This window comes from Centruroides sculpturatus, unplaced genomic scaffold, assembly GCF_000671375.1.
Source record: "Centruroides sculpturatus isolate CEXI.00-Female unplaced genomic scaffold, Cexi_2.0 scaffold873, whole genome shotgun sequence".
In the NCBI taxonomy this organism is placed as follows: domain Eukaryota; kingdom Metazoa; phylum Arthropoda; class Arachnida; order Scorpiones; family Buthidae; genus Centruroides; species Centruroides sculpturatus.
This window is the reverse complement of record NW_019385041.1, coordinates 132,767-153,974: the sequence shown is the minus strand read 5'-3', so window position 1 is coordinate 153,974 and position 21,208 is coordinate 132,767. Positions and strand designations below refer to the sequence as shown.

The 21,208-nt window shown below is 29.3% G+C and overlaps 1 protein-coding gene across 1 annotated transcript in view; it reads left to right on the top strand.

Moving 5' to 3' along the window:
- Positions 1–21,208, top strand: part of LOC111633761 (tight junction protein ZO-1-like) — a 108,597-nt gene that overhangs the window by 28,596 nt on the left and 58,793 nt on the right. Inside the window, exons 8-11 of the mRNA XM_023378381.1 lie at positions 2,274–2,390; positions 5,217–5,268; positions 9,836–9,981; positions 17,469–17,532. Coding sequence (XP_023234149.1) covers positions 2,274–2,390; positions 5,217–5,268; positions 9,836–9,981; positions 17,469–17,532 — 379 coding nt within the window. The remainder of the gene's footprint in view (positions 1–2,273; positions 2,391–5,216; positions 5,269–9,835; positions 9,982–17,468; positions 17,533–21,208) is intronic.

Here is a 21,208-nt window from a genome sequence, read left to right as displayed (position 1 = left end):
TTATAACACAGCAGATTCTTTCATCAGCTTCTCATAAACTTTCTCATAGGATTTATCATCAAAGTTACACTTGACCAACAGCATGCCTTCTGTTTCTCAGTTGTCCACATAACATTCATCACAGAAAACATTTTCACTTGTAGCATTGGTTCCCAGGAGACACAGGACAAATCTGACAAGCTTTAAAACTTATTTATATGGCACTTGATTTGCTGTGAAATGGCTAAATATTTATACCCATTGATTTGTAACAGTTGACTTCTTGACATTTCTCTCACAAATCTTTTCTGTGGAAGCAAACTTGGAAATGAAGTAATTTCATCAAATAATTCATTGTCATTGACAGCCAGATGTGGAAATTTGGATATGACTTGTAGTAGGCTTGTTTCAATATTTTCCCAAGTCAGTGTTTCTTTTAAAGCAACCCAGCTAAAGTCATTTATGTCTTCAAATTGCCATCTTCTTTCTTGAAGATACTCAGCACAGTTGTTATAAAACTTAATAATATCATCATCATCATCAATCAATCAATCAACATATTACAGTAAAATCCTGTTAAAACGTTTTTGAAGGGACTGGCTTGGAAAAATGTCTTAAGTGGGAAAACATCTTAGGCAGGTATGGCAAAAAAACTTTTTTAATCCAGATATTTGATTACAGAAAAGGTACAATGAATTGTAATACTTACAACTTTTTACAGTTCTCATATAGAGTTGCCTGCTTCTTGTTTTTAGTGCAAGCTTCTAACATGTAAGATACTAAGAAAAATATCATTTAATATTCAGGCCAATATGATATATAAAAATATATATACTTACAATATGATATGACAGTGCAGAACTTAGTTGGAAAGTAGAGATACTATAGAGACTACAAAAATTGCTTCACTGGACCAATACTTTGTAACATCAATATTCATACTATTTTTTTCTAACCAATCATAGAAATAAATTTAATATTTTGAGGAGGAATTTTCAAATTTAAATTCAAAACTGTTTACAGTTGAAATTTGTCAGCCAGTCAAAAGTATAATTTCAATTCATTCTGAATGTTAAATTGGTGGGAAAATTGGTTAGAAATTGTATAAATGTTAATCAAACTTAACAAATTTCATTTTTTATCTAAATTTTCAAAATGTCAGGTTTAAAGTTCATTAGCATTGGGCCATTAAACTAACTAATTACATAAATTTTGGTATTAATTTTCAGTAATATCTAATGTTGTGCCACTCTTCTTTTGAAACTATAGGATCCCTGTTCATGCAGCTTCTGAGAACACTATTGGCTGATGTGATCATTTTAAGGGTTAAAAATTGCTTCACTGGACCAATACTTTGTAACATCTCATGTGCATCTTATGAGGGAATTTTTAACACAAATCTTATGGGCAAAATGACAGGACTTGCAGAATTTGAACAACTTAGGTGTGCAGAATTTGAACATAGTGTGCAGGAACATCTTAACTAGGTTTTACTGTATAATATCATTTTGAGGCTCATGCATCATAGGTGGCAGGAGGGCTGGCATTACAGAATGTCAGGTTCATCCATGCATTAAATTTAAAACATCCCTGCACACTGTTTTCTGGATACACCTTTAATTTCATATTCCTCATCCATAGGCTACTCACCTAGCATGGAATAAACTGTTTATGGAAATTGCCAACAGCAGCTCATTCCCTTATAGTGCAAAAATATACTTTAGCATGCTCTTCCTCTATGATGCCTGCTTTAAATGTAAGCATATATTATAGATCAACCATCAGATGGCAATGAGGTCTATTTGTTTAGCTTGTTGCATTGTATTTTTATTCTCCAATACAGAAAATTGGACATTTAGGCATCCTAGCAGGACAAATAGGACAATGTAGGATGTGTCCCATATAATGTGGGATGTCTGGTTACCTTATAGATGTAGAATAAATAAATAAAAGAAAATACAGCCTAATCTTAGTCTAAATATATTTTATTATTAACCTGGAAATAGACTAACATTTTCTAAGATTAAATTTTGATTAATAGTTGTACATTGAAACTTTTTTAGTATTTTTTATCTAATAAAAATAAGTCTACATGTACTTTTATATTATGTATAAACCATATGCCTTTGTTTTATAAAAGCTTTATATTATTGAATATTTTAAAATAATTTCTACATCATTTAGAAATCATAATTCATTATTTTATTAAAAAATTGTCATTATACCATTAAATAACGAAAATAATTAATAATTTGTAAATAATTTGAATTAATTGTAAATTTTAATTTATCTAGACTTTCCATCACCACCTCCACCACCACCTCCTCCACCATCACAAACTGGAATTGATGTTTCAAATTCATGTGCTTTTAGAAGTAATCAAAATTTATATGTACAACCACCAACAAGAGGTAATTATATAATTATTTAAACAATTTAAGAAAAATTTTCATTTTATATTATGTTATGTGCTATGAGTATGAGATATCAAAATTGAATTGTTGATAACTCATAGAACATCGTGGTGTCAGATTTTTAGTGTTATTAGTTTGTTCCACATTATTTTAGTTTATGATATATTTTATTTTGTCTTCCATTAATTATTTTTTTTAGTAAATGTTTTAATATTTATTATTTACAGCTATGTAATCAATATCTGAAAACTTTTTAAGTAAAAGTAAAAGCCTATATTGAATTCAAACAAATCATTGAAAAATTTAAAAGTCAGTATTAGACATGAAAATTAATATCAATTAGAGATAAACAGAGAAATAATTTTGAAATTAATGCTCAAACTTAATTTAATAAAAAAGATATGATGAATAAAGTACTGATATTGTTTAAGCACTATTATATAAATACAAAAATTGATAAATAATTTTTAAGATGCATAATCTCAATACTCCATCATTTTAACAAGACAAATTAAACTAAAATAAAATAAAATAAAATTGTTTCTTTATGTAACCAAACTATTTATTCTATTAGAAATGTTTATGACCTGTTTTAGGACAACTTCAGCTTCTTAAAGTACATATAGGAATTATCAAATAGCCGATTTGCTAGGAAGTTGGTTTAAAGATAAAAGTAAATTTTTTCATCTTATGTAGAATAGTGTTTGTGACAGCTTTAATCATTTGTGAAATGTGGTTCACATCTAAGAGTTTTTAAAATATTTACTTTTCAAAAAGGTTTTGATAAATGTTTTATATATTTAATAATATATGGTTAAATTATTGTGCTCCATTTTACATGTGAACATAAATTTTTACTCAGTTAATAATAAAAAACAAGCAGATTTAAATATTTGATATAGAAATAATAGAAAATTTATAATATTTAGATCTATATTATAACAAAAATTCATGAATTATCAATTTGAATTTGATACTAATAAAATCACCAACTTGTTTAATACATTAGTTGAAAATTATTCCAACAAATTCTAAAGCATTAATAAACTTTCTGGTTTATGTTTTGTGACAAACTTTCTGAGTTCTCTTTACTATAAATATACAGATTAATGCTATAAAAGGAAACTACATATATGCTAACTACATCAAAAAAGTATCAAAAATATTTTTATTGAAAATTGGAAAAATCAAGATTATAAATGTCTGTTTGTGTGATAACAGTCTATCATGATAACTTTGAAATTATAGCAGCTTTAAATATCTGTTATTATTATATGAATACTTTATTCTTGTTCTTTCAATTAAATTTTTGATATTGTGGAGTTAATGATTAAGTTGCCCAAAACTCAGATAAAATAAACAAATTAAAAAAAATGGAAAATAATAAAATTTTATATTTTAAAGTATTTTCTTTATATATGTAGCTTCTACAATAAATTATTCAAGTTTTTTACACAGGACATGTAATTTGACAATCTTTCATTTGACATGACTGTGGATCACTTAATTTATGAACAAGGTCTAATTTAATAGGATATTAATAAAGGCAGACAAAAGAAAGAAATGGAATTGGCTCTGTATGTACTGTACACTGGGCATACTAACCTCTTCCTGCTGATCATATGTTCTGTTTTATGTTGGAATGCAGGATATATAATCACAGATCTCCTTATGAAATGCTTATTTTTCTAATCCTTCTTTTTTATCAATTTGTTCTTTTTGTTCCTCTTCTCACAATTACTATTCCACAGACCAAAGAAAAAAGGACATTTCTTTTTCTTTGTATCCTTCATAAAAATGTCCTTTTTCAATCAGCATTGCTCTTCACTTCTTACATACAAACTCTCATTATGAAAGTTCAAACACATAAGTTTAAAGATAAATGCCAGCCAATCCAGCCAGACTAATCCTAAACAAAGAAAAAGAAGTAGAAGGCACATAGAACATATACTTTAGTATATTACAATATATTAGTTCTTTATTGGTTCTTGTATGTTATATACTTTAGAAATTGTTTATCAAAACACTAACTCTCATTTCACTATATCACATTTCTGCTCATGACATTTGCTTATTAGTGTCATAAATTTTTATTCAATTAACTTTTGTGTAACTTATAAGGAAAGGATAACATTATAAAATTTATTTATCATGCTATAAATGTGTATAGAGGCAGTATGTGTACAGTTTGCTGCCATTATACAGCTCATAAAACAACGATGTTACTAATACTATCCTCTTGCAATCTTTACTCCCTTATATTTATTATAAAAAGAATTCAGTGAACTCCAGAGCAAAATAGAAATATGTAAGAAGAAAATTCTGTATTTGTTTTACAAATAAATCCAATCCCTAGTAAAAATATTATTTGAAATTATTTGTTAATGGAAAATGATGTGAATTGGTGTTAGTTAGCATGAAATCATTTAAAATAACAAGAAACAGCAAGTTATCTAAAATTATTTACTTTATATCAGAGAATTGTTAAATGATGGAAATAGTATGAATTATTTTTAAGTGGTCTGAAAATGTTTTTCATACATTAAATGTATGATATTATTGCAAGTCATTTGGTCATTTGAAACTGTCCAAGACTCATTACAGGAATGATAAAAATTGATATTAAAAATTGATATTATTTGAAAATTATAAACTATTTTTTTACTGGGATACCATACCACTAGCAATCAAACACTGTACTACCTGAGTTACTTAAGTTCTAATTTATAATAATTCAGAATAATTTAGTCCTTGCCTTTTAACAAGATATAAAATATTGATTTTAATTTTTATGTTTTATTAATTTTTCAATTTTATTTTCAGGTGACTATAGAATATTATCTGAACATATTGAAGGTAAAAATAATTTAACAAGGTATGTAAAATATTAATAATTTGAGTGAGTCATATTTTACTCATAAAATTGACTTGTTATTATGTTTGAATTATTAAATATTGATAATTTCAGTCATGCTAAAAAATGGAATTAGGTTTCAAATAATTTTATTAATTTTAGTTCTTGTCAATTTAGTTATCATCAATTTGATATTAAGTTAAATATTATATAAAAGTACTCTTGTAGTAACTAACATGATAAATTACTGTAATAATTTAATCAATCTTTGTATTAATCTAAATATCAGGGCTGTGGAGTCACATAAAAATCTACTTACTCCGACTCCAACTTTTCCTTACCATCCGACTCCGACTCCGGCTAAAACACCAAAACTCCACAACTCCGACTCCACAGCCCTGCTAAATATATAAAATTACTTGTCCTGATTGACTGACTGAGTCACTGATTCATCATCGCCCAGAGCAAACTGCTGAACCTAAAGAGGTGAAATTTGGTACACAGTTAGGGTACATCATGGAAATGCACACTAAGAAGGGATTTTTCGAAATTCCCCAGCGGGGGGGAGAGGGAGAGGATTAAGGCTTAACTGAAAAAATGGCTTCTACTGTACTATTTTAGATGCGGTTTTTTTGTTTTTAACTGCGTTTTAGTAGGGTATGGGAATGCACACTAAGAATGGATTTGTTGAAATTTCCCATGGGAATGCATGCTAAGAAGGGATTTGTCGAAATTTCCCAGTGGGGTGAGAGGGAGAGGATTAAGGCTTAACTGGAAGAACGGCTTCTACTGTACTATTTTAGATGCGATTTTTTGTTTTCAACTATGTTTAGTCTTCATTGAGTACTTAGGTGTATTAAATTGATAACATTTCAGACATTGTTATAAATATTTTTATATACAGTGGTGCCTGGTATAATGTACTTAATCCGTTCCAGGTGCACGTCCATTAAGTGACAAGTCCATTATACGAAATGCATTTTTCCATACAAATACATATTAAAACATATAATTTGTTCTGCAGCATAAAATAACCATACTGTACCATAAAAAAAATAATGAAAATGGAGCAATCACCAATTATGCCAGATGTTGTGAAGAGGAGATGGAGGAACACTTTCTTTACACATTCATACAGATACAGACTTTTTACACATTGCAGCAGGTCTCTTTTTATTGTTTTTTAATCAGAGTCAGATTCAGGAGAAGCTACCGGAGCTTGCAGGTTCATCTCCGCTTGTTCCATCCTTTGTTTTTTGGCAGCTTGCTTCTTGAAAAACATGTCCAAGGTGGTCTGTTTCTCTCTCTTTTCCAACACCTGTCGGAAATGACGGGCAAGGGTGTCACTGTAGACATCATTGATCCTGTTGGCCTCAGCTCTGTTTGGAAAATGAGTGTTGGTAAACTCCTTATAACCTCTCCCATTTGAAGTTTTTGTCAACTTTCACTCCTTCTGATGATGTCGTGCTTTGTTTCAATTGAAATCACCTTTCTGTTTTTTTAGAAGCCATGATTTGCATAGGACTTGAATAAATGTAAATACCCTGCACTGAGGTGATGTACATAATAAACAAGGGAGCAAGCAGAATCCCAACAGGAGCTCTGTACTTCAGATATAGGCCTACTAATAATATATTCTGATAATACTAATATATTATAAAAATAGCAGGATGTCATTGGCAATGGCAAAAGAGTGGAAACATCATTCACACTTGTTTGCAGAAAGATCTTTGTTTGCCTCATGTAACTGCTGAATGGAAAGTCCATTGTTTGCAGTCAGTCTGTTGCTCAAGTCATGTAACGGCCAAACAAAAAGTCTGTTGTTCACAGCGTCTGTTATTTGAGGCGTATGTTATACGAGGCACCACTGTATTTCAATTTTTTAACCAAATTTTCAAACCGTTTTAAATTTGAATTTATTATTGCAAATTGGTTTGATTATAGAACAATTGTAAATGTTCGAGAAAATTGATCAAATTGAAAACAGTTCGTTTGATTCTCAGCAGTTCTCATCATTCTCAGTGGTAGGTGTTATATAACAATTACTGTGATTGTTGAAATACTGTATATAAATGGGGTTTGTTTGCAAAACCTCCACGGGCAAAGTCACGGGTAACAGCTAGTATATTAAATAAGGAATGATTGTAATTAAACTGTAACTTTGAAGGTTGTGGTGGGCGATCTGCTGGATGGATTATGGCAGGACTTAGTGAATGTTTTAATGAGATCATGGGGAAGAAGACACATGAATAAAAAAATTAATTTTTTGACTGATAGGTTGCAGCACTACACAACACAGCCTACAGGTAGAAAATACATTAACACACAAATCCCTTGCAGTTAAATTACATTACTATGTGGTATGGATTTACTGCAAAATGCATAATTGGACCTTTTTCATTGGAGAGATATGCCATGAGTCCTGTGCAATGGATACTGAATAGAGAATGCTACATGAATCTTCTTTTCAACAACATTATTTCAGCTTTGCAAGAGAGAAACTGTTTTGGATACCATAACTTTCTTGCAAAATAGAGCACCACTCCATATTGGACACAATCATTACACAGCACACATCACAGCATACAATATGTCAATTTCATGAAATTTTCCAACTACTTGGCCACTTCATTCTCCAAATCTCAAACCTTGTAACTTGTGTTTATGAGGTTATTTGAAAAGCTGTTTATGAAGATGGTATTGCAAATCTTCCTAAATTGAAAGAAGGATTAAGCAGTATGTTTCAGCTATCTGATAAAATATACACATACTTAAAGCAAGTATGGACCATGCCATTTTTTGCTTTCAGCATCTATTGCTGAATTTATATGTTTATTATTCTTCAACATGTTTTTATGTTTTATGTTCATTAACACCATCCGGATGTTAATCACAAAATTTAGCTAATTTTTTTATTCACACATTATTTTTCCTATGATCTCATTAAGATGGCTACCTAGTCCTGCTGCAATCCATCCATCAGATCATGTTTCACAACATTCCAAGTACCATCACTTTAATTATGCTCATCCTGTACTAATGCAACTGCGAAAATGTAGTTCTGACTAACATTTTCATTTTCAATTATTTTAAGGATTTTTATCTTTTTTGAAATAATTAAAAATAGATTTTATTGAAAATTCTTACATTGTCTTTATAACTTATACTTCAGAATCCTTTTCCTTATTAATAAATTTAATCAAACTAATTGTAAAACAATTAATTTTTAAAATGTCCATTATTCTAAATTATCATGTAATGATTTATTTTGTGAAAAATTAGTATATTCCAAATAATTTTCAGCATTTAGGAACTTAAAAATGAATTCTTAAAGCACTATTTGAAAATTTAACTAGACTGAGTATAAATTTATTTTAACCACGTATAAAAAGTATTGACAAATACAGTGGTACCTCAGGATACGAACGCCCCAGCATACAAAATTTTCAGGATACGACATGAAATTCAAACATTTTTTGTTCCACGATACGAACAAAAACTCACCATATGATGTTACATTAGTTTGCAGCGCCATTTTTTATTCACTTCTGTTCATTTGTCTCAGTCCGCGTTTGCTTCGTCGTGGCAGGATCTCGCTCGATAAAGGAAATCTTGAGGTATTATCAGAAAGTGACTGATTTTATTGAAAAGAAACATTCCAAAAAGGTTCATACTGGCCGTATTGCTGCTCAGAGTAATGACATTTGGCTAAGTCATTTTAGAAACATTTTAAAAAGTAGGCAAAGCCAAACCTCTATGGATAGATATTTTACCAAGCGACCTCTATCCAGTGAAAGTGCTGGTGGAAATGAAGGAACAAAAGCAAAAAGCAGTGAATAAAAATTAAAAAATAAAAAAAAAATAAAAAAAATTAGTGTTGTTTTATAAGTTATTTTTAAGTTATTGTTACATTATGTTATGTAAGTTAAGTTTTAGTATCATTTCCCTTCTCCTTCTCTTCTGCCACCAGTTTACACCTTCACCGTTGTCTATCCTCAAAGGTAAAGTGCAAATAAAACTACATTTTTTTAATCAATTATTATTCTATTATGGTTATTTATACATTTAGAACTACAAAATGCATTTTTCAATGTTTTCATTACTATACTTTTTTTTTTATTGTACTACTTAGCTTTAATTTGAGTGTGTTTTGGTGTTGGAACAAATTATTTGGTTTTACATGTAATCATATGGGGAAAAATGATTCACCTTACGACATTTTATGATACAATCTCAGTTTCAGAATGAATTAATTTCGTATCCTGAGGTACCACTGTAAATAGAATAAAATGAAACTTAAATAATTTTATAAATTCTATATACCTTGTAGAAATTAGTTTTATAAGTTAATTTAGAAAATTTCAGCATTTAAAAAATTATTAATAAGCACAAAGATGGAACTATCAATAAAAATATTAAGAATAATTATAGTTTTAATCAAATAAAAAAATTGAATAACATTAGAATTATTTTAAACCAAACTAAATAATAAATAAGACTTAGAAGCTTGTAAATTGTCCTAGTGAAAAATAGTTTTCTATACAATTTGATACATTTTTCTTTTAAAAATATTAATTTTATATTACAGAGTGTATGGTCAAAACTATGATCAGTCAAAAGACTCGTCAATTGGAATTAATCCATTAAATGCATCAGAACATAAGGTTATTGATCAGAAGCATTGTGTTGGAACAAATGAATTAGAATTTTCAAGAACCATACCAAGAATTTCAGGTATTAATATTTTTTAATTAATAAAATTTATACCTTTGTAATGTTCTTTAATTTATATTTGAAAAATTATTTCTAAATCAGAATGAAAAAGCATTTTATACAGCTATAAGTTTTCAATTATTATAGTTAGATATCTGAATATTTAAAATCTTTCAGTTAAGGACAAAAAAATTTTGAGACTTTTTTTATAACTTATTGACTGTTATTCTGTGTCCTACATTTGCATTAATACTCTCTAAATAATAATAATAATATATTTTATAGCACTACTAGTTTTAACTTGTTTAGTATTTTTTAATAATCCATAATTAATCTGTTTTCAATCTTACATACAAAAAATTTGAAGAGAAGTGGATCCATTGTTATTTATACCAATTTTTTAATAACTGACTAGCTTATATATTTCATGATTATTAGCATACTAAATTTTATGAAACGTTAATCAGTTTATACATCCATAATAAAATGATTATTTGATATTTATATTGCTTCAATACATTTGAATGATATAAGTAATTAAATTTGTAGTAATAGATCTTATTCAGATTGAGAAAACAAAATAAACAATTCAAAATTAAAAATATTTTATAAAAACATTTATATATCATGAAAGTTAAAGTGTATCATGAGCAATTATTTATTGTAACATCATCACAATGCCAGGCTGCTACTTAGTATATTTTAAATTAAATAAATTAAAAATATGATTAAAAGATCTATTATACTACATTTGTCTTTCTGACTACAGAATTTATAACAATTTGTAATGACAGAAATGTCATTACAAATTGCTAATCAAGGAAACCTGTTCATTGTAACTACATTAGAGCATCGATTATCTGAATCAATTGGAGACTGGGGTTGTTCAGAAAATCTATTTTTCGGATAACCGATTAAATGATGGATGTATGAAAAATATATTAACCCAGCACTAGCAAAAATTTAAATTTGCCAACTGGAAAGCTTTCGGTTAATTGAGGTTTTGGTTGATCGATATTCATATAATCGACGCTCTACTGTAGTAAAAAATGAAACTCCAAAAAATCTAGTATTAATATTTTTGAATTGTTGGTTTCTTTATATACAGAAGATATGCTGCAATAAACTACTATAGTTAGTTACTTTCAATTAATTGAAATAGACTATGTAAAAGTAAATAACAATTAGACTATTACCTTTGACAACAAATATTTTCAGATGACTAAGCTCTATGGAATATACTAGATGATAATGGACAAATTCAACATACAATAGCATGTATCATCTGTTTAGTAAAAGCCCAGAATTTTTAGTACTCAGTTATATCACACCACTGGATATATTGCACCTTTTCTTTGTCTCCTGACAAGCATGATATAATGAGGGGCTACTGTATTTATACTTATGTATTCAGATCAAGCACACTAATCATGCCCTGCAGTGTAAAGCATTTGCAAGCATTCTGTAATAACATTATTATTAATTTTTCAAGTATGAACATCTAATTTTCAAATTGTACAACATACAATTTTAAAATCAAATTTATTTTTACTTTTGCAACATTCAAAGAATAGTGAAGTTCAGATTGACATGCATCTTGTTTTTATTTTGCAAGTTGATAATTGTTATCAGTGGGGTTCCATAATTCTGGACACTATCTATATACGTCTGTAAAATGTAACACCTTTTCCTGATTCTAAATCCACACTTATTTTGTCCATACTTTAAATTAAACTCTCTTCTTTACAACTACAAACAATACTTACAAAAGCCATCTAAATTGAGCATGTGCCACAAGCAAATTTCTTTGATGTATTGATACAGAATGGAAAATGTTTGTGAAGACACATGAATACACATTTTGTTAAGAATATATAGATCATATATATATATTCTTAACAATATTCAAGAATAAAATATGGATCATCTACCATACATTCATGTATGGTAGATGATTCATTACATTTAACCTTTTGTCAAGCATGTGACAATTTTTCTACAAGCAAGCGTGTGTTGTACTTTTTATAATACTATGAATTTTCTTATTTTATTTTGTTAATTTGATATGTTATGAATTTACATTTGCTTTTATTTTTCTATACTCTTTTTCAATCAAGACATCTATTGTATTAATTAGTCATCTATTTTACAACACATATCACACAAAATCTGTTTGATTGCATGCTGTTTGCAGATAAAATTTTTTTTATATTTGTCACACCTCATTGAGGCAGAAGAATTTTTCTTACGTCCACACTTCAAACAAGTACCACATTTCTTTGATATGCTTTCATCTTCTAAATCATCCCTTCCATTTGGCATTTCTCAGGATATTTTTTGAAGAAAGACTGTGAAGTCACATGGAAGGCATGAAAGTTCTGATCTTGAAATAAGATGCTCTTTCATTAGTTGTATAGACAGGATTTTCAGAAAGATTCCTCTTCTTACTTGATCCTGTCCAGGATTGTTCATCACAAAATTATTCTTGCATTTATTTCTGCAATATTCATAATTACAAAAAACACTGCAAAGGGCCATTATTTCATAACTGAAAAACAGAATATGCAGCACACATTTTGTCAAGAGTGTCTACACCCCCAATTTTGATTATAGCATTGTCTACATTGGACTTAGTTTATTAATAGGACTTATTATACTGGTGTTATTTCAGTTTTTTGCAAACAGAAGAGGTCTTATTCAGAAAAAAAAAAATCTTTATTTTTTACCTGCTTTTGTTTTTTCTGAATAAGACCTCATTGTTTGCAAAAAAACTGAAATAACACCAGTATAATAAGTCCTATTAATAAACTAAGTCCAATGTAGATAATGCTGTAATCAAAATTGAATACAGTAAGGACATAGAAGCAAGAGAATTAGTGTCTACATCTCCTTTGGTCATATTATAATCAAGTATAATCTCTGGTTTCACGCTGGTTTTGTCAACAATATCATCATCATGCATGTTGGATAATAAAATGACTGTTTTATTTTTATTTGGTACAAATGAAACAAGTGTTTGATATTTCTGAAATACAAACATGGTACTGTTCACTGCTTTTGTTTTGCTGGGCAGAAAATCTCAAGGAATTTCAGGTTTATTTTTTATTTTTTTTATCATACCAAGAAATGTAATCATCTTTGCCAGCAAGTAGTTAACCAGTGGTAAGCTAGTATACCAATTGTCATAAGTAATGTTGAATGAGTGTTTATAATAGGGACTACTACCCTTTTCATAATGTCTGCTGGACTGTTGGATACAGCATATGGTCTGTTAGGTTGTTGTCTGCAATATACCTATAAATTACTGCAATAGTATGTTTGCATCACAAATAGCAAATATTTGTAGTCCATACTTTGCAGGCTTCTTGGGGATATACTGAATCCATGAACTACCTCTAAAAGGATGTAGCATCTCATCAATCGCAGTAAACTTACTTCAATTGTAACTTTCCTTACAATTATGTAAGGAAAGTTTAACCTAACCATTTCCTGCCAATTTACCAATTTTTCTTCATTCATCTCTAATGGCTTTATCATCAAATCTAAGGCACCTTAGTAAAAAAGAAATATTTTATAACTTATTGCTGCATGTAAAATCGCTATATCTGTGTAAATAAACTGGTCTGGTGGAGATTAGGGACTTAAAATCTCACTTCTCAGACACCAGTGTAAGCTTGCTGACTTTCTGGGGGGAATCAGTTAATCCTGCATCAGGAATGTTAGGGTCATCTGCATGTGGGTGGTGGTGGTAGAGACAGAGATGACAAGTGTTTTATAAGAAACGTGTTTATTATAATAAATAGTAAGCTTATATGTGTGTTGATTGGGTGGCTGAAGTATGCTGTCAACAGGATAACCGTCACAGTCTCTCAAACAATGTGAATGATGAAAAGTTCAATTCTGTCAATGGGAGTGGTATAGAAGGTTTGATGATGGCCTCGGCCCAGAGCAGAAATGACATAGGAGAGGTGGTCAGGCTAATTTTGAATTCCTTGATGTGATGTCAGGATGCATCGGAAGAGTAGGAGTAATTCAGAGGGTACAACACAGATTAATCACTGTAGAATTTTGAGAACTGCCCTTGTCCTTGAGGTTAGGGATTTTTATAGTATTTTTCCCTTGAATCCAGGGCTGTGGAGTCACATAAAAATCTACAGACTCCAACTCCGACTTTTCCTTACCATCCGACTCCGACTCTTCCTTACCATCCGACTCTGACTTTTCCTTACCATCCGACTCCGACCAGGGGCGGACTTGTTACCAGAGACCCGGAAATTCTGATATCATCACGTGATCTCAGAATAAAATATTCATTAAATAGAGTTCTAATAAACATAGAATGTAGAAACTTTTTATTCCAAAGCTAAAAGACTTCTCTAAGTAATGACACAGTCAATATATGAATGTGTATTCAATAATTTTTGCTTTTTTGGCTGTTATATATAACAGAGAAAAAGTGTAGCACTCAGTCAAACAATATCCCCCTCCCAAATTTTTACATTTTTGGACTCAGGGTATCTTGAAATTTTGAGATATGCAAAAGATTCGAGGTTTTTTTTTATATGTGTGGATGTTAGACTGTGTGTGGGGAGCATGATTTTGTTCACCCTGCTTGAAGCCTAATAATTTCTGTGGTCAGAGTGGTCATAATTGGAGTCAGATGGTTTAACACAGGAGTTAGTTATTTAAGTCAAAGTAGTTGAACTAAATCATGTCCCCATATACATTCTAACATCTTAAGCTAGAACATCTTAAAGGGTTTTACTGTACTATTATAAAATGAGAAAAAGCTTACTTTGAGGGTAAAGATGCGTTTTATTTTATTTCTTTAAATTTTGAATGCTAATAACGTGTAAAATAGTCATTAAGAGATATGATACATGACCCCTTTTATGTCTACACCCTGTCGACCTTTAATTAAGAACCAAAATTTAATAGTATTAATGCCCCTTTATACGCGAGCTACAGCACCACATTTCGTTTCTTAAACTTCACCCATTTTGAGATAGTGTTTAATATCTCAGAACAGAAATTAAACAAATTTAGACGCCAACACATCACATACACGTGCACTAATTTTTCCTCTTTTAATGACTTTTTGGAGGGTTCGGGAGGTCTCCAAACACGTAGATTTGCAAAAAAGACTTGGAGGGTCAAATTTAACACGATTCCAATACTTTTCCATTTTATATACATAATAAGTTGGAAAGTAAAAAGGAGTTGGAGTCAGTGGATTTTTTGATGACTCCGACTCCGGCTAAAACACCAAAACTCTACAATTCTGATTCCACAGCCCTGCTTGAATCTTGTATCCCCTTCCTCACTTCCTGATTGGTCTCTCTTTTTGTCTCCAGGTGAAAACTGAGGCCTGATCAGGTCAAGAGAAAGGTCCAATTCGAGATGTCTATTTGACACCTTTTTGTCAACTCTGATCAGAGATTGTTGACAGAACTATAAGTCTTGCACTCATAATTTAGCCCATTGCTTCTGTTTTCTGTCATTTTGAAACTTTAACGATTGTATGCAATGTTTTTCTATCTGTCAAATCTTTCCCCTTTTTTGAATTTTTACTCTAGATCGACTGTTTATGATCGCTTGTATCAAAGTTATATCTTTCCGGACTGACATTCTATCTGATCTGTTACATCATACATTTTTATGTCATGTTTGTTTTGACAACTACAGTATTTTTTCTCTCCTTCTTCTTATATAACCAACATGGCCTTTGGTCCGACTTGACAATATCATTTTTGCTTTTAATTAACTTGAAATTAAAATTTAGTTTTGACCTGTTCTGGAACCTCACATCTGTTCCATCAATCACCCACAATTCTTTAACATTGGTATGCTTGCCTTTCTTTGCTCCAATCAAATACAACAATCCAATTAGAAGAGAATAGGACTGTAAAAACATGTGTAGATGTAAAAACATGTGTTTTTACAGTCCCTTTCTCTTTTAAATTTACTGGTAACATTGTTGAAGTATTTATTAGTGCAATCTACAATCTCATTATGTTGATATCCAAAAATTTGAAAAAAGCTTCAGCTTCTGATGAAGTGCTTCTGGCTTCACCCCTTGGTCCAGGAAATATCTTTACAATATTTTTTTGTCTAGTTTTGGTCATTTTCAAATTTGCTTTTTATTCCACTTTGACCTGTTTCTATCTAAATAGTACTGGCAATTATTGTATTCAATATCATCTTTACCTTCACTGCTATCTGATGAATTTGTCTCTGTGTCACTTTCATGATTACTGAATTCAATATTTTCATCACTTCTGTCATCTTCACTTTTGAACACCATCATCATCAAAAATATCCATTTCATTATTATCTTTGTCAGATAATGCTTGTTTTAAAACTTTCAGTATTTTTCTCCTTGAAGTTGTCTAGATATTGCTTATAATGTAGATAAAGACTACACAAAAACCATAAAAGGTGGAACTAAATCCTAAATAAAAATTGTGCATGAGCACACTTGCATTATAAAAAGTACAACACCTGCCACCTAGCTTTGGTGATTGCACAATAGTAATGAAAGTGTGGTAAACAAGTTCTTAGAAAAAGTATTGATGGAAGAATACTTAAGAAATGAAGAATCTTGAACCAACCTCTAAAAAGATACTAATGAAAAAGTAAGTGTGTTGTACTTTTTACAACAGCGCATGTGCTGAAAGGTTAAAAATATTTTATATGGCAAAGTGTGGATCAGCATGCTTGACCTAGATGCTCATTTTGAAAAGTTTTTGATTTTAGATTTCAATTTTTTATTTGGAAACTATGCATTATGATGCATAGAAAGATGAGCAGTATTAGTAATTTCATAATATCCATACTTATAACATATATTCAGTTTTTATAACAAAAACATAAAATTTAGACAACTATAAATCTTTATCTCAACACTGGAGAATACTAACAAAAACTCTTCCTAACCTGTTGCTAGTGCATTCTCCTTCTTCTACGCTACTGTATGTAGCATCAATCATAAAGAAGAGATTATGCTATCAGTAGTGTGGCAGGCACTTATGAACAGTAATTTATGATAGTCATATTGGAATTAACTGCGCATGCCACACAAAGATGTAAACGGGAAGTGTGCATTCAAACGTACATATTTTCGAATTTGATGTTTTACGAGCTGCATTTCCATCAGAGATTCAAAAATACCTGAAGAAAAACCGTCGTTGGGGTTTGAAAACGTTAGTAAAGAGCTACTTATGTTGATTACGATTTTGTAGAAGGAGAATGCACCGGTAACAGGTTTGGAAGAGTTTTTGTTATTTAGACAACAGTAATATTTTTTTCTATTATCTCCAAACCATCATCGAAATTCAAAAAAATTTTATAATAATATTTATACATTAATATAGTTATTTTATAGTGGAAAAAATATAACTTATTTGATTATTGAAGATGATTTAAAAATGTTCTATTTTTATTATTAAGAAAATAATTATCTTTTCATGTGTTTTGAAAATAAGAATTATTTCATTTAATTTTTTTAGATTTGCATGGAAGAAAAGAGCAATCAATTGATGAAGCACTTATGAGGAAAAAAAATTTACATTTGTAAGTTTTTTTTTAGTTAAAATTTTTAAGATAGAAATTGTGCATTTCAAGTTAGAATCCCAACCTGATCACTGCCAACCCAAGGGTTCAATTGATTTTATCTTGGAGTTGTTAAATTACTAAGAGTATTTTAGGTTTCAGTAGACAAATTTATGTTTATTATATTTAAAAATATAATTAAAAAAGTGTATAATAATAATTGATGCATATTTAAATTTTGGTGAAATAAAACATAGTTTGAATTTTGATTTATGTTTAATTAAAAAAAGTCATTAATTCCTGTTTGATTTTTTAATTTTATCATATTGTTAATAAAGTATTCTTATTTTATACTTATTCTATAAGTATTCTATTTTTATTTTGTGTTGGCAGATTAAATCTAATTTTGAAAACAGGTTGACTAGCAAAACAGGTTGGAAAATCCTGTTTTAAATCGATTATTTTGTATTCAAGCTGGAAAATACTGTATTATAATTCAATGTAAATCAAAAAGTATTTATTTAATATTGTATGAGATGGTTAAAAATAATATGTTAAGATGATAAAAGATGATTCAGCGATAAAAAATAATTTAAAATATCAAAAGGCATTCATTTTTTCATTTATTATTTCTTGCTAATGAAATAAGTAGGTGAAAGTTTTGTTATCAAATATGGCAAACAACTGGTTAAACAGCACATTTAAAATAATCATTTTGCATTTTAATTTTTTCATTTAAAACATTGCAAAATGTATTAGATATTTATTAAGAGTGTTTTTACATTTTTCAAGTTTTGATACATTTCATCTAGTTGTTTACTATATACAGCAGGGCTTTTTGAATTTTGATTTATGTTTAATTAAAAAAATTTATTGGGGTCGCGACCTCATTTGGGGTTGCTTAGCGAAATCTTGGGGTCATGAGATTTTAATGCAAAATATTGAAAATAATTTGTGAGAGTTTGAAAATGGCATGCTTTGTGTCATAGGTTTTGTGAATTGCACTTTGTGTCACTTCTGGTGCAGCGAGACAATGATTCAGCAACACTGATTGTAGTATGAACTAGTGTAGTGTTGGTGCTTTTCAGTGTATTCAGTTGTCTCTGTTCTATTGTAACACAAGTGTTAACTGTGGTAGTACACCATTATTGTTTTTGCAAATTTGTATATATCTTTATTTTATATTTTTTAGGTTGCGAAAAAAATCACAATCATAAATGGGGTCGTGAATAAAAAAAGTTTAAGAAGCCCTGATATACAGCATCAGAATGCTTTCAATGAATGATTTTGTTTATAGCCTTCCTACAAAATATATTTAATAATGGAACATTCATGTTCCATTATTAAATATATTTTGTAGGAAGGCTATAAACAAACATGTTCAAACATTTAAACAGGATATATATCTAATAATTACTTTTTAAATTATAGCTTAAAATTTGTTGCCCATAATCTTTACATTGAGCATAACATTCCTTTTCTTAAAATTTATGAAATTATCATTCAGAACCACCAAGCAACTTTAAGCATAATTGATTTTGGTGAATTTTTTTACTAAATTCTTCAAACAGATGCTTTCATGCTTCACCTTCTCACTGATGATAGAGATGGAGTCGACCCTCTATAACATTGTTGATAGAGATACAGTCGACCCTCTATAACACTGTTGATAATTCCATTTTATATGAATTCCATGTTGTACGAATCACTTAGATTTTACAAATATTTGTGCCGGGCTGTGATCGGCTCATGTATTTGTAACGACTGTATTCAAAAGTATATCCTGTGACTGATTTTAATCCAGATGTATAAGACTCATTTTTTTAATGGTTGAATTTCTTATGATTATTGCAATGTTTGCTGTTTTGGAGGATGAATTTCTACATCTTTTATCTTTTTTTCTTAGTATATTTTATGGTAGATTAATTTACACAAAAGTGCAAGCAAGTGCATTGTTAAGTTTTCATTCCGTAAACAATGTAGCATTTTAATGTATTTGACAGACATAATTTTCTATAGTCTTTTCAATATTTTAGTATTAGTCTTTTTGTTCGTTTGATATTGTTAGTTTTTCTTTTATCCTTACAAATTAATTAAAATCTGCTCATAAAACATGCAAAATACATACTAATATAAAATGCAATGTTTACTATCTTCATAAGTGCACATGCTATAATAATTCAAGAAATAACAAAATAGTATCCAATCATATGGTGTAATGTGCATTAATATAAATTGCAGTAAAATATATTTAAGATAAAAGTATTTAAAAATTATTAATTCTCTCTTTATTATTTGTTTTTACTAATATTTCTGTGAATAAGCAACTATTAGCTTCACAAATATGAATATTGGTTGCAAATACTGAACTGTGAATATGCAAAATCAACACACAAAATTCTTAATGTATATTTATTGATATATAAATAATGAAATTAACAATTTAACAAATTTGTTCATCAGTGGTGTGTGGTGACATTTGACGATAAGGAAGTGGTTCTGGATAGAATCATTGGAAATGTTATACGATATTTTGATGTGTAGCATCCATGAGCTAAACTGCATGAAATTGGTGCGCTATAAAGCACATGTACAAATGCCTAAAATCTGGCTGCTTTACACGATTCAAATATTTTTGCTATGGGAGCTATTCTGTATTTGACAATACAGTGCTTCCATTGAGAACATATGAATTTATATTTGAATATAGAAACAATAGCAATCTTATATATTATATAGGTAAATGTCTCTTCAATCCGAACAAAATTTCGGTAGACTTTCTCACAGCTCTACAGGTTAAAAATCTCCTTTATTGTTTTTCACAGATGCATTTCGGGCAAGTTTAATTTTCCTGCCCCTCTTCAGTGCTACAAAACAAATTCATATTGAATTTACACAAAACAACTTTTGAGTAGAAAATGCTTACAAGACATAAAAAGACATTTTATAATACCTTAAGATTTCCCACATGTTTCTTCATCTCTTTTACAGTACTTGTACTATCAATTTACAATGTTTTTAAATTTATAATTCCCAATTTTCTCTTAAGGGCGTTTTACATCGAAATCCATACCATTATGCTACACAACTAATTACAAATTATAATTATTAGTAACATTTTAAATCACTTATTTATAACAAATTTTTTCCTTTAAAAAAATATTTACTAAAAAAAATACATACATGTTTTTCTTTAAAAGTGTCACAACAATAACAGAGTAGTATACGTTGTATAAACTTTAAAAAGGTTCAACATACAATAAAATTTTCACGACAATGTATAATCTTAGAAATATAAACTATTGACTTGTTGCGCCCCCTATCATGTTATACCATTGCTGGTCGATTTGCATGCCATTGGAAATGTTTATTAAATTATTACCACTGTATTTCATTATTTCTATATGTTCTTTGAATTTACGTTTATATATATTTTTCTCACAGTGTAGGATTTTAATATTATTTCTATCTATTTTGCAGTTACTATTTTTGATGTGGTTATACCAAGGTGAATTATCATGTTTTAACCGTATGGCAGCTTCATGTTCTTTTATCCGTAATTCCAAAGTTCGACCCGTTTCACCTATGTATTCTTTAGGATTTTGACAGTTGCAATTAATTTTGTAAACAGTTCCAGTTTTTTTCAATTTATCAGTATTGGTTTTGTATTTTCCTAATTTATTTGAGATTTTATTTG